Source organism: Musa acuminata, chromosome BXJ1-6 (genome assembly GCF_036884655.1).
Source record: "Musa acuminata AAA Group cultivar baxijiao chromosome BXJ1-6, Cavendish_Baxijiao_AAA, whole genome shotgun sequence".
NCBI lineage: Eukaryota > Viridiplantae > Streptophyta > Magnoliopsida > Zingiberales > Musaceae > Musa > Musa acuminata.
The window spans coordinates 43826495-43843689 of record NC_088332.1 but is presented as its reverse complement, the minus strand read 5'-3'; the positions used below and the strand labels follow the sequence as shown (position 1 = coordinate 43843689).

General features: G+C 38.3%; 1 protein-coding gene and 1 long non-coding RNA gene across 3 annotated transcripts; one reads left to right on the top strand and one right to left on the bottom strand.

Annotated features, from left to right (window-relative positions):
• The first annotated feature begins 944 nt into the window (after positions 1–944).
• LOC103989705 (uncharacterized) lies at positions 945–12737 on the top strand. Of its 2 annotated transcripts, none has more exons than XM_018827738.2 (10): positions 945–1174; positions 2595–5495; positions 6828–6957; positions 7034–7122; positions 8151–8395; positions 11143–11229; positions 11334–11433; positions 11958–12162; positions 12472–12534; positions 12630–12737. In XM_018827738.2, exons 1-9 carry the CDS (start codon positions 1106–1108, stop codon positions 12504–12506), a joined length of 3861 nt encoding a protein of 1286 aa, XP_018683283.2. In that variant the 5' UTR covers positions 945–1105; the 3' UTR covers positions 12507–12534; positions 12630–12737. The 2 variants fall into 2 exon arrangements, with proteins under 2 accessions (XP_018683283.2, XP_018683284.2); XM_018827739.2 differs by having other exon boundaries at positions 947–1174; positions 12407–12534.
• A 1755-nt stretch (positions 12738–14492) lies between these two features.
• LOC135677208 (uncharacterized) lies at positions 14493–16992 on the bottom strand. Its single transcript, XR_010514595.1, has 3 exons — positions 16726–16992; positions 15889–16567; positions 14493–15790 (listed from the first exon to the last, which is right to left on the bottom strand). It is a non-coding gene; the product is annotated as an uncharacterized LOC135677208 (long non-coding RNA).
• Between the last annotated feature and the right edge of the window lie 203 nt (positions 16993–17195).

Genomic DNA, 17195 nt, shown 5'->3' with positions numbered 1-17195 from the left:
TGTTTTAAGTGTCAAATCTGAATATATGTGAAAGTGCTCAATTTTTTTTTAATTAAAATAAAATATTATTTTTTTTGTGTATAAAATGAATTAAAATACTTGTTAAGAGGTTTGTTGGGTTTGATAAGTATTTTTATATTTATTAAAGTATGTTATTTCAGGATAAAAAAGATGAGTAATATACATGCACTTTGTAAAGCATGTTATAAAATGAGTTCATTAAAGAGCTAATTATTAATTTGTAATTGCACTACACATTTAAGTTATATGGACCTTATGCATGCATGTGGTTATGGCTGCTTTGGCATATATGCATGCACTTTGGCATGACTGCTTTCTAATTGTAATTATTAATTTTGTAATTACACTTTGAAGCATCAATTAGAGATCAACTTTGTGAATCATCATGCATAATTTAGTGTTCAATATAAAGTAAGAATTTTAGGACATTATTTAATGAACTAAGAACATGAATGTTTATATCCTATCTGCCCTTTCAAAATCATACATATATGTATCGCTCTCATTATCATCATCATTACTCATTATTACCAATAAATATACATATATTATCTATTTTTGAAGCCGATCGAACACTCACGTGGCGCTTGCCGATTCGTTGCATCGTGTCCAACTTGACACGATGACCGGTGCCATGGCCACGCACATCCTAATATTTCCCCATCTTCGTTGTGATTTCCTCTTGCGCTTTTTCCATAGGTGGACTCCGTTTTTCCTCCAATAAGAAAGAAGGTATAGCTTGTGTACTATACTTCATTATTCAAAGAATATTGGGTATTCCGGAGTCCGTGTAGGAGTCGTGTAGAGTCCAAATAACTCCATCTGATGAGATCGATATCAACGGCCAGAATTATCTTCCTGCGAAACTATGGTGGACACGAATAGGTCGACGAGTGTTTCTTGTGTCTTATATAAGAGAGATCAGCGAAGCTGCAACCCCTCCTCGGGTTTCGCTGGCAACCCCGGAAACCCTTGCCTAAACCATTGCCACGTCCATGTCAAAGAGATCCGCGGGTCCTGCCCTCCTCGGGTTTCGAGGGCAACCACGATTTGCCTAAACCCTTGCCTAAACCCTCGTCCCCGCATGGCGATCGACGACGAGCCGACGAGGAAGCGGCGAAGAAAGAAGTTGATGACCGGAGAGGCGGTCGAGGTACCGGCTAAACCCTCCTCCTCACCCTTTTCTTCCCTTGCTTTGGTCGAGATATGGTCGCGAGATCGTGATGTTGAATTCGTTTGCGACGCAATCTGATGCCGTGCTTGTCTTTAGTCTCTCATATTTGTTTTTGATGAATGAGTTGGGATGCTTGTTCGTCTTCTAAACGAACTTCTTTAACAAACCATCTTAAATTCATGCGAGTTTCTGCGGTATGGTTTTTTTATTGCTATTTTTAATTTGCTCATTGTTGCTAAAGTTTCTTTAACGACGGTGATTGTATCAGAAACTACGAATTATCCTGGTGGCTGCATTCTCCATTGCCCCAAACTTTCGAAGTTCGTCCTCATCTTTTGCCTCGTCAATTTTGTGATTAGTGGTGAAGCAAATTCTCTACTGCACTTTCTTTCAGATCTTTTGGGCTTAGGACATGTAAAAGGTGCAGGCAGAATTGTTTAGCGTTCTATGATAATCCATGTGACTGAAACAACTTTGACTTGTCTGATTCAATCGAGATTCATGAACCTACCAATGTGTTTTAGGTCATTAGAAATGCGAAGCAATTTGCTCGTATATAAAGCTATTTGCAAACTTAGTACTAATATTGCAGCAGCAGTAGCAGCCTTGCTCCTATATAGAGCTATTTTGCTAACTTAGTACTATCATTGCAGAAGCAATAACAGCCTTGCTCCAGCAACAACTTTTTGTACTACCATTATGATAGTAACTTTGCTACTATCATAAGCTATTTGCTTGCTTAAAACCAGTAGAATTTTACTGCTGCTGCAGCAGTAGACAATTTGACCCTATACAAAACTACTTGCTAGCTTTGTGCTAGAATACTATGCTTCTACATCAACAAGCACTTTGCTCCTACCTTGAGCTATTTGCTACCTTAGTGTTACTATCAGAACAGCAACTTCTTTTGTGTAAAGAAGTGCATGCCATGCCAAAGTGCATGCATTTTGTTAGTGTTACTAACAAAGTGCATGCACTTTGGCATACACTTTGTTTTGGCTGCTTTGGCATGCACTTTGTTTGAGTTACTAACAAAGTGCATGCACTTTGACATGCACTTTGTTATGGTTGCTTTGGCATGCACTTTGTTATGGCTGCTTTGTAATTGTAATTATTAATTTTTAATTTGCTCACTGTTGCTAAAGTTTCTTCAGCGACGGTGATTGTATCAGAAACTACGAATTATCCTGGTGGCTGCATTCTCCATTTCTCCAAAATTTTGAAGTTCGTCCTCATCTTTTGCCTCGTCAATTTCTCGTGGTCCTATTTATGGTTTTTTGTGCTATTGGGACAGTGAATAACAACTGCATCGTGACTCTATTTTGCCTTCTAAGTATTTGATTAAACTTTGATGCCCTGGCTTCCTCCATTAGTTCTTATGTTTGTTTTGTTAATTTAGGTGGGACATTTCCATGAAGGCCTTCAGTCTTGGCATTTGGCAGTGGTCATTGAGTGTGGTGAGTTTTTCCGTGTTGTTGAGCATGCCAATCGATTGAGTGGTGACCGTATTTCAGAACCTGAGGAGGTGATTCCAGTATCAGATGCAATTGAAGGCACATTCAGCACAGCCACTGAAAGTTGCAGACCACGAATTAGACCGGTGCCACCTCATGTCAGCATTGGAAATTCAGAGATCAGATATGGGCTGTGTGTTGATGCCTTGGTTGACGATGCCTGGTGGGAAGGTGTAGTTTTCGATCATGACGAAGGTTTTGAAGAGAGGAGAGTGCTCTTTCCGGATCTAGGAGACCAGGCTATTTTAACCATTGAGAGGTTGCGTCTTACCCAAGACTGGGATGAAGCTTCTGGGCATTGGAAGCCTCGTGGCCAGTGGTTGTTCCTTCAATTGCTTCAAAATTTTGACTGTGCAGGTAGCTTGCCTGTTTCAATCAGGCAGATATGGTGCAACTTGAGAGCTACTCATGTTTTTCAGGACAAAATCAAAAGCTGGGCTTTTGGAACAAAAGATATTTGGGAAAAACTGTTGTCAGAGTTGATTGAGGAAGTATGGTCTGCAGCGAATAGCATTTCAGTTTCCGATGTTATCTCTAAACAATTAGTAACTGCTGGCATGGCTTCAGTTGATGTTTGCACTTCAATGGAGGATGTTATTTGTCCTCAAGGTGCTGACCTTGGATTGGATGATCTGACTAATGGTACAGACAATAATTGCTCTTCAGGACTAAACACACCTGATGATCGTGCCTTAATTTCAGGTGCTCAAAGTCCATGTCAGTTGAAGTATGCTAGTGAGAATTCCTCCCAAGCAGTTTTAGTAGTTGATGCTACAGAGGTTTCAGGTGCAGATGGGTTTCTTCAATCCTGCGACAGTACTAAAGCATCAATGAAACCCAGGGTTTGCTCGAAAGCATTACAGGATTTCATACAAGTGTTTCGCAATAAATTTTGTCCTATAGATTTGAAGAAAAAGCTTTATGTCTTGCGTCAACTTGCAAGGTCTCATCTTATGGCTGTAGGATGGAAGCTCATCAAAGATGTTCATGGTCGTAAGTATTATGTCTCTCCTCTGGGAAAACGTTTTGGGTCTCTGGTAACAGCCTGTGAAGCATGGAAAACAGTGGAAGAAAATTCAGACACAACAACTGATTGCACCTTTGTAGCAGAGAATCATGCAGCCGAGGTCCGAGGCACATTCTCCAACCTCACATCCATGCACAGTAAGGCTGAGAATATCCCAAGCTGTAGTGTTGCAAACAATTGGAAGCCTCTGAAACTTGATGCCAGCTACTGCCCTGGGTTGGTAGAAGTATATGCATCCAAGATGAGAGGTGGAAAGTCAAGGCTGAAAAGCTTGGCGAAGCTTGATTGCAAATCTCTATCAGAAAAAGTGAAGAAACATCTTGTGGCTTTGGGTTGGACAGTCGAATTTAGAGAAGATGCAATCTTAAGGTTTCGTTTCTCTTCACCTCAAGGAAGAATCTATTACTCCCTTATCAAGGCCTGCAGTGATTTGCTGCACCAGAAGGTGGACGAGGAGTGTGAATATTCTGATGATTCTGAGCATGACCGCTCAGGCTGCAGTACAAAGAGGTTGCATTCTATAGTGGATTACTGTGTGAATTGCTCAGGTAGAAATTTCAACTGTGCTGCTTCTGGGAACAAAAAGGTGGAATTTAGGGCAGACGAGGACATTGAACCTGAGTTTTTGCCAGAAGCAATAACAGAATATGAGGGTTTCATGGATTTGCAAGTGCAAAATGGTAAACGAGCAATCTTAGATGCGAATGTTAAATTGCTGAGATTGAATGCTAAAAGACATCTTTTATACATGGGCTGGTTCTTTTATCTTAAAGACAAGAAAACTAAGCAAGAATTATGTTACAGGTCACCAAGTGGCAAGTCCTTTCATTCTCTTATTACAGCCTGTAAGGCCTACTTGAAAGAAAATAGAAATTCCACCATTAAGTCTCTCCATTCTGTGGGCAACCAGAAAAAGGTCAAATCCGAATTGAACGTTGAACACATTGAATCTGAAAAGAATGATAAACAATGGGAACTCTGTACCATTTCAAATGCTGCAACAAGTAAAGGCTTCCATGAACCTGCTGACTTTTTGGATAATGAAACTGTAAGAGAATCAACATTTTCTTGTAATTCATCAGAATTTGGTGAACGTAAATTTGGTGGATTGCGATTCAAAAGAGTTGCAAATTTAAAGAAGAAAAGCATGCCTCTTTCTCCTTCACATGGTAGCACACAAATTCGTCTATCTGGTCAGGAAGCTGATTGTCAAAAATCTAAAAGAAGAGTGGCATCCCAATCTATCAAACAAGATGAGAAAACGGGCGAAAGCTTTTCATCTCGTGTGCGTAGATCAAGCACAAGTTTGCAGCAACTTGTAGAATCTTCTAGCCAGCATTCTGCAAAAACAGTTTTGTCTTGGCTTATTGACAATGATATACTATTACCGAGGCAGAAGGTTTATTGTATGTGTGAAAAAGACAGACAGTCTAGGAAGGAAGGCCGGATAAATCATTCTGGAATAAAGTGCATGTGCTGTAAAACAGTGTTCGATCTTGCAAGCTTTGCAGCTCACAGTGATAATAGAACTCAAAGGCCTTCTGCCACTATATTTTTATCTGATGGAAGATCTTTACTACAGTGTCAAATGCAGATGATGCATACTAGCAAGCAAAAAATTTCCCCACACATCAGATTGAAGGGTGACCTTACTCAACATCAAAGTGATACAATCTGCTCTATCTGTCAAGATGGTGGTGCATTGATATTATGCGACCACTGTCCATCAGCATTTCACGTAACCTGCATGGGCTTAGAGGTAAGTTGCTTGTTTAATCTATTGATTGTAAAATGTCTTATTCTGTTTGCTGCATCTACCTGAAAATTGTCTTAACAGAGCTTGTTTTCCATTTCACTTGCTGAATATTGTTGGCTTTATTATCTTTTACCTTGTTTGCACATGAAGTTTCAGCAGCCGTGTTCTTTACCTTTTCTATTGTAGCACAGTGTCTTTGATGGATGGTTGAATTTTGTCATGGTCATTTACTCTAAAGGATAATGCTATCTGTATTTCTTGTGCTTTCAACTGCATTGATTGTATTATTTGCATAATAAATGAGAGATACGATATTTGGGTTCTCTGTTATGAATTATCTTCTTTTTATGTGCATAAAATTATAAGGTCTAACTCTCATCTCTGACCGCTTTATTTGCTATTTTAATGTGAAACAGAAGCACTTGTAGGTAAAAGTTCAATATCTTACAAGTGAAATGCTTGCAAGTCGGAGTTTGACTAAGGTCTGGTGCAATTACTGCTTTTCATTTAAAAAGGTTGGACGTGCTTATTCTTAACAATTGAGGTCTGCTGGGCTTATTTTCCTATCAAATTAACAGATAGAAGGACATCAAAGAAGAGAAAAGGAGATGATTAAGATATAGAAGGGTATTGGGCATGTTTGTCAATGGAAAGCACCTTAAATTAATCATTGAAGTTTCTCTGCTGCTATTAAAGGCCAGACTGTCCCTCTCTATTTAAAGAATATATCGACATTTTCTAATCCAATTGTAACTCTTAATAGCCACTTAGAAGGGAAAGTTTAAGTTTGATAGAGCCCCATCTTTAGAGTTTGCAGTATCATCTGGAGGTTTATAACAAGGAAGTAGGAACAATGCACTGGTAGCATCTTAATTAAAATGAATCTTTAATAAACTTTTGTCTAAGTTGTATTCATCAAAACCTTTCTACATGTAATACATTTATATTTAACAATAGTGCTAAATAAACCTAAGAGAAGTCCCAAATGTAGCTTGGATGTGTCTAAAGAAGTCCTTTACATGCTCTGGTTAGGAAATTTAACTTAAGTTTAGAGATCTGAGCCTATAGGTTTTGACCAAATAGGGATTGTTTGGAAATAATGAGTAATGACACCTTATACTATGCGATGACTTTTTTTAACAGAACCAATTTATGTTTAATGATTCTTGTTTCCGATCCAACATAATCAGGTGAGAGGTTGTTACTGTTGTGGCTTTATCAAAATTGTCTTTCTGAAACCGTGTCAAGTTTAATTTCCAAATTATGTACCTCTAACTTGTTAACAATTATAATATATCAGGTGGCTAAATTCTATTAATGTTGGTTTTCATGTAGGATGTCCCTGAAGGAAAATGGTTTTGTCCATCATGTAGATGTGGCATATGTGACCACAGTGAATACAATCATGATGTAGAGCAATTTACAAAGACAACAATGTTTTCCTGTGATCAATGTGAAGGAGAATGTATGTTTTGACTTTTTACCTTCTTACGTATGCATGCACCCATATGTTTGTGCATCTAAAATTTTCTTTTCTGTAGATCATGTAGGTTGCTTGAGAGGTGAAAGATTACAACAGCTTGGTTCTTGTCCAACTGGAAATTGGTTTTGCAGTAAGAAATGTTTAGAGGTACATTTCAACAAAAGAATTGAATCCTTTTTGGCACTTGATCTTTTGAGCCTTCATTTTTTGCTGGATATAATGATTCCTTTTTGGTGCACTTGAACTTCTGTAGTGATTGATATAATGAAAACATAACTTACTGCTAAATTTATCTCCACGTGTTTCAAATTTTGGTAAATTCTATGTTTTTATTTGTTCACTAGACTTGTAATCATCTTTTCAAAATTCATAGATTGAGCCGTTGTCGATGTGGGTTTTAATTTGATCTAAAATTGTCCATGTCTAAGAACTGATGTGGCAGTGATAAAGGAGCTAAAGTTTGGTCCTTCTTGGGATCTTTATTCTCCAGATATTGACACTGTAAATCGTCTAAACCTCTTTGGTCAGTAAACTTATAGAGACTTGGTGGAAAATAAGCCGTCACCTGACTTGAACAATGCCATAATACAGTATCTGGTTCTTAATTACTCAGACATGCAGGTGAGGAGCTTAGCAGCAGTTGGAGGAGATACTTATGAAACTATAAAGAGACCATGTTAGTTAGATCAGTACACCAGAGATGTAGTACTCTATGTAGCAGATATGGATGGATGTGGGCACATAGCATATGGTGGTTGGAAGAAATAATCGGAGGGTCTGAAATGTGGACAAATTGTATGCATATGAATCTTTAATTGGGTTCAACCGACTAGTGGTTTCACAGTGCTGGCTTTATCAGATTTTGGTCAAAATGATCACTGTGTATGATAATGTACAGTGGCGTACTAGTTTGCTTTTGATTTTCGACCTTAGTTATACAGAGCAAAAACGCAAGAACCACTTCCATCCTATTTGATTTTCTTGTTTTTAACATATTGCATTTACTTGAATCCTATCTACAATTGGAACCTCCATTTCCTTGTTTACCTTTTCTAAAGATTCAAGCTTCCTCTATCAATTCTTTTATTTTCTCATGTGAGTTCATCTTTTCCTTCAATTAGTAGAAGTCACTCATGGAAAGTTTGTTCTTGATGTTTCTTATATTGATTCTGCAGATATTCTATCATCTCTGTGAACTTATTGGGAAATCGAACCCAACTTCCGCTGTGGGATTATCATGGACTTTATTGAGATGGGGCAGTAATGATAATTCAGATCTTGGAAGATTTGCCCTTGAAGCCATGGCTGAGCATCACAGCAAGCTATGTATTGCACTTGATGTACTGCATGAGTGCTTTGTGCCGATGACTGAAACTCGTACTCAGAGTGATCTCGTTGCTGATCTTCTTTTCAATAAAGAGTAAGACACTTTCTCAAATTTTAGATGTAATATTGTTTTACTTTGCCCAATTATCTATGTCAGTTTACATGTGTATGAAGTGATGACTTGCTGAATCTTGTTACCTTGGTGTGGCATTTGATGACCTTTATTTATTTAACATGATAGTGTGACTCAGGAATTGTATGTTCAGTAAGGATTAAATTCTCGATCAAGGACCGGAACTGCTTAGTGGTCGGACCTATATGGTACAACTACCCAGGTGCTGTTGCAGTTGGACACTGGACTTGGACCCCATGAGTCCCCATAAAACCTTATCTTTACATATTTTTTACCTGAAAAATAAATGAAATATGTTTTCCAAACTTATCATATGTCAAGAACAATGTCAATTGGAATGGGAAGAGAAGTGAGATCACAACATTAGGTGGATGCCACACCACCGTTCTCACCTATCGAACCTGTGGTTTAGATTTTTTTTTTGCTCTTGAATTTGTTCCCCATCTTGTGATTAGTGGTGAAGCAAATTCTCTACTGCACTTTCTTTCAGAACTTTTGGGCTTAGGACATGTAAAAGGTGCAGGCAGAATTGTATAGCGTTCTATGATAATCCATGTGACTGAAACAACTTTGACTTCTCTGATTCAATCAAGATTCATGAACCTACCAATGTGTTTTAGGTCATTAGAAATGTGAAGCAATTTGCTCGTATATAAAGCTATTTGCAAGCCTAGTACTAATATTGCTGCAGCAGTAGCAGCCTTGCTCCTATATAGAGCTATTTTGCTAGCTTAGTACTATCATTGCAGAAGCAATAACAGCTTTGCTCCAGCAACAACTTTTTGTACTACAATTATGATAGTAACTTTGCTACTATCATAAGCTATTTGCTAGCTTAAAACCAGTAGAATTTTACTGCTGCTGCAGCAGTAGACAATTTGACCCTGCACAAAACTACTTGCTAGCTTTGTGCTAGAATACTGTGCTTCTACATCAACAAGCACTTTGCTCCTACCTTGAGCTATTTGCTACCTTAGTGTTACTATCAGAATTCAGAACAGCAACTTCTTTTGTGTAAAGAAGCTGTTTGCTACTCTAGTATTACTGCAGCAGAAGCAACTTTCTCTTTTGCTCATGTTTTGCTAGTCTTGTTTTGAGTGCGATAATAAAAGTATGTAAAAATAATAATTTTGCTTGATTATGAGGTGCACACAAGTCTGTGTGTGTGTGTGTGAGAGAGAGAGAGAGAGAGAGAGAGAGAGATGAAACCTTGTTGTTGGGAGGTTCAAACATCACCTGCAGCTGGCTAGGAGACCTGGTTGGATTTGGATTAGAGATAGGATCCTTACTGGTATAGTACTAAGAGGTAAGCCATATTGAGTAGTCCGCTTGGTACAGTATAGATTTTTATGTCCTCTAACTGTCAGATCAGTAAATAACGATCTATGTCCTTGGGTATGCTTGAATTATAATTCTTGGTGTTTAATAACTTGAGGATGTTAATGTCAACCTAAATAAGCTTTGTAGTGTTTTTGTTCGTTTTATATCTGAGTGTAGATTTTGCTTAGTTGGCTCCTTATTTTGTCAATGCCCTCCAGAAATTTGCTCCTTGCAGTAAATCTTCATTCCCCTTTATACTAATGATTTAGAATGTCTAGTCAGATTCCTGATGCTCTTTGGTCGCAAACTCATGCGATAACTTGTTTTAAATAGTTTGGATTGCACAAAACAGCGAGCAACATTGTATTCTTATCTTGATGACACTATTCCATAATGATATTTTTTTAATTATCCAACACTGTTTTGTAACAATTTTATAAATATTCTATTTAATCTAAGGAACATGCAAAGATCATATAAAACTCAACACCCTTCTTCATCTCTATGGGTAATGTCTTCATTACCATACCTAAATAACCTTTTATAGCGACTGACCTCGATTACCACACCTAAATAACCTTTTATAGCGGTTAACTAGGGGAATATTCTGCAATACGAGCAGAATGTTCCCCCAGCCTGCTATTTTCAAGGTATTGATAAAATATTTCTTTGAACTACTATTTTAGATTAGTGTCCACATAGCCTAATTGTTGACCAGAACCCGTCTTCTCATTACTAACTGTCCTGCCACGTGTCGAGTTATGATTAGGATGAATATTTCCATAATCAAAATTTATTAATAAAAAGGAGGGGAGACTAATGTTTATGTCATTGCCAAGCAATCTCAACTTTTTCGATGGAGTATAAAGTTCTCCATCCTCATTCCATAACCTTCTAATAAGATCAGTGACCTTTTCTGACTTGCCACTTGTTTGACTTCTTGCAATCATTGTTTTCGATCATACTGCAAGGTTAACTTGATATGCTGCACAAGTTTGAGAAGTTTACCAGGTTGAAGACATGCACAAACTTGTGCCTTCTGGCAAGAAATCTTCCAACGCAAGTACTCATGGTTTTTTTGCTCCAGTAAAATAATACACAACGAACCTTTTCCAAATCTAATTTCTATTATAGTCTATTTAGCAGTTGATATTTTCCTGAAGCTGTGGCTCAAATGTTTGATCTCTTGACCATTCATGTTTGGTGCAGCTCCTCGTTGTGTTTAAACAAAGCCTGCTAGATTTGTGTTTAATTTAGCTTCCCTTTAAGTTGATTCTTTTAGTGCCATATGTGCCATTTCAATAGCTTTCATCTGAAGGCCTTCATCCAAAGTGAAACAACTTCTGTCTTCAGATGCTTATGTTGAATCCTGCCTTGTTGTTTCTCAGATCAGAGCTTAAACGATTAAATTTTTGGGGATTTTACACTATGCTTCTGGAGAAGGGAGATGAACTAGTATCAGTTGCTACTTTCAGGTTCTTATGTTGCTCTTTATCACTTTTAACACTTACATTTTCATGCATTCTCAATTTATTTTGCTTTCTGCTGAACTAATGTTGCTTTTACACTCTTGATCCAGGGTCTATGGTGACAAGGCAGCAGAAATGCCTTTAATAGGTACTCGTGTTCTGTATCGCCGAAAGGGAATGTGTCGTCTTCTTGTGAATGAATTGGAGAAGGTAATACCACCAAAAATGTTTGTCTAACTTTGATCGAGCTTGCATTGGGAAAATACATGCAGCACATTGTTTGAGGAACATTTGATCTGCATATGTTTCTCTCTCTCAGTTAAGTTTCAATTAACTAGACCGAGACCAAATCATTCTGTAGCTGGTCTTATAAAACTTGCATGGTGATTACTTACATCTTATAATTTCCCCTTAAGATTGTTCATAGCTAATGGCTGAACTTACTATTTCTTCTACTTTGAGCTTTTTCTATGAAAGAATTTTTAGATAGGATTCAGCTTCATCTAAGCAATGTTGAACTTGTATTTATTGTTGGAAGAGGTTTGACGAGTCTGTTTTCCTATGTTATGGTTAATTTTATATTTCTTCTGATGCCGGATGTTAAACTAATCATTGATCATGTCGAATGAGATTCTTATTTTATTGGTTTTCATCAGTTCTTTCTGCGTAAATGTTAATCGAGGCTCACGAGATGATGTATTCTCACCAGCTTGCTTTTCTTATTTGTTCTACAGTTGCTTTGTTCTTTAGGAGTAGAAAGGCTGCTGTTACCAGCGGTTCCTCAGCTTCTACAGACATGGACAACCTCCTTTGGATTTACCCAGATGACCAGTTCTGATAGATTAGAGTTATCAAAGTACTCCCTTCTTAGCTTTTCAGGAACTACTATGTGCCAGAAGCTCTTAGGAGCAGCTAAAACCGTTTCAGGGGTACCAGCAGGTGATCTTCCTTTCTCTAATTTTTCTGTCATCAATAATTCTGTCATAAACATAACTATTGTAATAGTAACAAATACATGCATAAAATTACATATCCATATGATACACATTTGGAGATTTACTTCAACGGATGATTTCTGTATCGAATTAGCAGATGGGTCTGATTGCGAGTACTAAAGTCTTTACTTGTGAAAGACATAATATAATATTGATCCCTTGCTGATGGACCGTACCTGCTAATGTAGATAGATACTTATGAGGATATTGTTTCATCATCAAAGTGATGCTTTTCATCATCTTCACGCAACAGACATGCAGACAGACCAGTTAGCATCGCAAAAATAACATGAACAAGAAGTTCACAGCAGTAGAGGTATGTTTTCCTTTTAGACCCGTGTGCTTTTTCTTGTTAGCCACAACTTGCAACTCCTCCAGCTGATCATTAGGGCTTTCTCACTGTTGATGCAGGCAAGCACAAAGAAGAGTTGCATTATGATCGATATCTCCTCCAATCATTCCGGTATTCTCCGCCTGTGACGACCATCACTTTTGTTATTAAAGGGTATATATATATATATATATATATATATATATATATATATATATATATATATATATATATATATATATATATATATATATATATATATATCAAAGTGGGAAACCTCCAATTCCTCTGATCATCATGTAATTAATCTTTATGCTTCTTTAGAGATCTCAGGTTTCTGAAAAATCTTCTTTTTAGCTGCGAAAACATATTGAAATTCCATCCCAAAGTATTCTTTGACCATGTTTTTGTTATATTGTATTCCCGGAACGTGTTATTAAAACCTTCGTGGAGCAACAGTTGCTGCCACGTCCTATAAGTTCACTAGCTTTGAAAACACGCCAATTAAGGCACGAGGCAGCCCTCGAAGAGTCTGATCTCATGATCAGATACCTAAGTTTCGAGATCCTAATTTGCAATAAAGATGTTGTTTCAAAGAGTCTGATCTCATGATCAGATACCTAAGTTTCGAGATCCTAATTTGCAATAAAGATGTTGTTTCGATAACACCTCAAATTTTGATGATTTGGTTCGGCTCACGGCATGATGAAATAATAATAATAATAATAATCGTTACTTTTTTTTTCAATTTATTTATTATTATTTTATATATTTATTTTTATTGTCATGAGATGTTACACAAGAACTTTTGAATCCATTTCGAGGTGGTAAAATTCTCTTAAACCCTTATGGTTTTTTTCATCTACGTTTGAATCCACAAATTTTTATCGTTACTTTTGAATCCACAAGAACTTTTGAACTCTTTTTCATCTACGTTTATAGTGTTAGGTTGACAATGTCTTTATTCATCTTTTTCTTCCTCGGGATGGCGATGATTTCTTCTGATTTTCTTTTCTTGTTGATCGAATTCGTTTCCGAGTGGTGATTTTCTTGAACTCTTCTTCTCTTGTAGGTATCCATCTAGAATCTCGAAGATTTCCGACTTTCTTGTCGATCGAATCCGTTTCGAGGTGATGATTTTCTTTAACTCGTCTTCTTGTCTTCTTGCTACCGATCAAGAATCCAAGCCACCAAGATGATCAGAACTAATTATTACTCGGCATATGAAGTTTCAGGTACCTGTGCATCATCTTCTAATTTATTAACCATCAAGTCATGCGACTTGACCATATCAAAGTAAAATGCAAGAAGCTAAATGCAAGTTCAAGCAATATGACCAAAACTCAGCATCCCAAGGCAAGCACTATCAAAATCAAGGGCATGCAAAAGTCCAAGGTGAGAACACAAACCAAGTTGAATCCAAAAATGGTCTGAACTTCCATCCAAGGGACACATCAAGTAAAGTTTGAATCCAGGAAAACAAGATATAATCTCTTTCAAATCAGTACCATTACCAACAATCTCAACAAATATGATTTTTTTTTTTTTTTTTTTGGGGGTACCGCAACAAGCTTAAATAACTGTGAAACACCTCCACCCATGAATCAGATATTCATCTACATGTCTTCTTTAAGCAAATTTCAACCCATATTTGAAAGCTTGTTCATATCGTCTGAGCATCCCATCCAGTCAGTCAGAATGATTTGGCTTGAGAATTGGACAAAAGTGAGCCTCAGAGCTCTAATCCACCATCAGCTTTATGAAAAAAATAGATCCTTTTATTTGTAAACTACCGCTTAGGAGAGAGGGATTAGTAAGTAGGAAACCTTATCATCAAATTCCAAGCATGTTGAAATTATCTATCACAAAATCCTATATATCAAACTATTACTGTCACTAATTCTTGATGAAAAAGACCAAGAAGGGTAAAATAAACACCTGATAAGGACAAAAGTATCTTATTTAAAAAAGTAATGGCTGACAAATAATATGCTACAAAAAGATATAACTATCAGGTTCATTCTGAGCACCGAAAGAACAAATTGTTGATATGTACACTCGAATGCTTTCACCCCAACAAAATGGGAGAAATAAAAGCCATAACATGGGTAGCCCAAAATTATCTTCAAAGTTCAATCTACATAAATCAACAAAGTGAAAGTAACTCAAGTATCATCTACCTCTAAACATCCAAGCCCATCGTCCATATAGAAGTTGCTAACTGAAAGCTCTTCAGTAATATTGTCCACGTGCTGCCGGCACAAAACTCCACAGATATTACCCTAGAAACTTACTACTTAAAGCAACCTTGTGTTGCAATAGGAACCACAATCTCATTTTCAGAACTTGTGCTACCGATAAATTCTCCCTTTAATTAATCAAGACCTAAAAGAAGGACTTACAGCCTTCAAGGCTCAAAAGCAGAGCACCCTTTTGGTCAGATATCAAGCAATTTTGTTATTAGCGTAGAGTTGAAGTGATTATCAATGCATGAGCTATAATTCACAAGACATTTTATATAACCAAGTTACTCTTTGTGAAAAGAATAATGAACCTAATCGATATTGGACCAAGATAGGTAAAAGGTCATTTATCATAAATGAGTTCATTTGCAGACAAATTACCAAGAGCTACCCTATGAAGAAAAGGAGATACAGAGACTAGTAGCATAAAGACCATATAAAATTTGTACTAGAACATAAAACATGTTTTAAGTCATCATCTACAAATTCAAAATTATTGTGTAGTCTATCACATTTGCAACCAACTATTAAGTGTGTTCAAATTGATAATCATGAATGAATGCTCACCCTTTGTCATTTAACCTCCAATCATTAGCAATTCCAGTGTTACTCACCGGAAGATTCTTAAAAGTTCAGAAACTGAATCGAAGTGGTAATTATCTAAAACTGTTGGAAGAATTAATAGAACAAAATTAAGATGAAAGGAACATGATTCATCGCCTTTTGGTGTTTTAGTACAGTTTCTTTAAGGTATTAACTGCTCCCACTCAACATTATGAGTTTGTTAGATGGAAAGAACAAGTACCCTTTCTTTAAGGTGTTAACTGACCCCAATCAGCATTACGAGTTTGTGAGATGGAACTCTTCGGTGCCATCCCCAAAGCCACCGATCGAATACTTGTTGAATCATTGTTCCCCAAGCATGTACTGTACATCACAAGTTGTATTAACATTTTCTTTACCAAAGAACTCCTCGATCCATTGACAGGTCGCCAAGCCTAAAAAGATTCGCGCGCACAAACAACAATTCGTCAAAAGCATCCAAGATAAACCCCTCACTCTGGAAAGAAATCAGAGAATAGCGATCGTCAAATACCGTCAAGAACCGTTTGCAGCGGAGACAACCTCGCAGGAATCGGCAAGCCCCATTGGTCTTCCTCCGACGCCCAACAAGAATGGCCCGTTCACCATCCTCCTCCTCCGCGTCCCGTACGGGTACGCTCGCGCTGGGTGAAGTCCAGAAGCTGGATTAGGGTTTTGCAGCGAACGTAGTAGGCGAAGACAGCGACGAAGGAGTCGCCGTCGAGCTCCGCTACGGCGAGATGGAGGACCTGGGTGTCCACGCTGTCTTCCGGGAATGGTTCCTCCCTTTGGCTTCGAGAAATGAAATCAGGAGGGTCGAGCGAGAGCGAGAGCGAGAGGCGTTCGCTATTCTTGAGAGAACGGGTCATATGGATGAACGCGAGGTGGTCGGCAAGAGTGTAGTCAAGAACTGGCAGGTCGCGTTTAAGGAATACTGGTTGCGCACGAATCTTGATGAGGTCCATATCGGGGGCGGATGTCAAGTGGCGTTGGATCCCTTTTCGCACGATGGTCGAATACTCGTATCTTATGGCGTGCTTGGAATGAAAACGGTGAGCTGGCGAGGGAATAACGTACGTGATGTTGTAGTAATCGTTGATCGGACATTAAAGCAAACACTTTGAGGGCATCTGCAGCAGAAGCACTGTGAGGTTTGCGCCTATTTAAAGCAGACACGTTGAATATAGAGTAATCTGCTCGTGACAAGAAAAAACGAAAAGAGGAATTAAAGTAAACACTTTGAGGGCAATAACACGAGAAGCAACAAGTGGAAGTTTCCTTCATGAAAAATGCAATGTGTGACCACAAACTTGAAGCGAAATAATGATTTCTTTCGTTTTTCTTTTTTTACCTGAGCGATCTGGTGGAAGGCAAAGGCGACGACAGGTCGCCTGATTGCGCACGGGTTCTTCGACGTCACCATGGTCAGCCGATGGTTACGCCGACATCAAGGGCGGTGAGGACGCCGGAGAAGGGGAAGTCACGCCAGCGAAGGCGTCGGGGAGGACGTGGACGAGGGCAGCGAGGCACTCGACGATGAGGGCAGGCGCGGCCGTTGGCAGGCTTCCCGTCGAAGAGGCGGGCGAGCACCGCCAGGGACGACATCCCAAGTCATACGGTTCGTACGATTTGGTAAGAGTAGTGGTCCGTATTCACTTGGAAGCGGGGCCCGCAGTCAACGTGTGTAATTTCGTCGGTGGTGATTGATGGGAATTGTGTCGGTGTTCGTTGTGTGCCGCGTGGGAACGTGCATGCATCGCTATTTACGATGTTGCCATCGATCCACAAATTATATTGCACGAAGAGAATGTTTTACCAACA

What these genes read in the sequence shown, in the direction of transcription:
- LOC103989705 (XM_018827738.2), top strand. Translation starts at nt 1,106, where the DNA reads ATGGCGATCGACGACGAGCCGACGAGGAAGCGGCGAAGAAAGAAGTTG. An exon ending in TGACCGGAGAGGCGGTCGAG is followed by an intron (nt 1,175 to 2,594) that starts GTACCGGCTAAA and finishes TTGTTAATTTAG; the next exon opens with GTGGGACATTTCCATGAAGG. An exon ending in TGATCAATGTGAAGGAGAAT is followed by an intron (nt 6,958 to 7,033) that starts GTATGTTTTGAC and finishes TCTTTTCTGTAG; the next exon opens with ATCATGTAGGTTGCTTGAGA.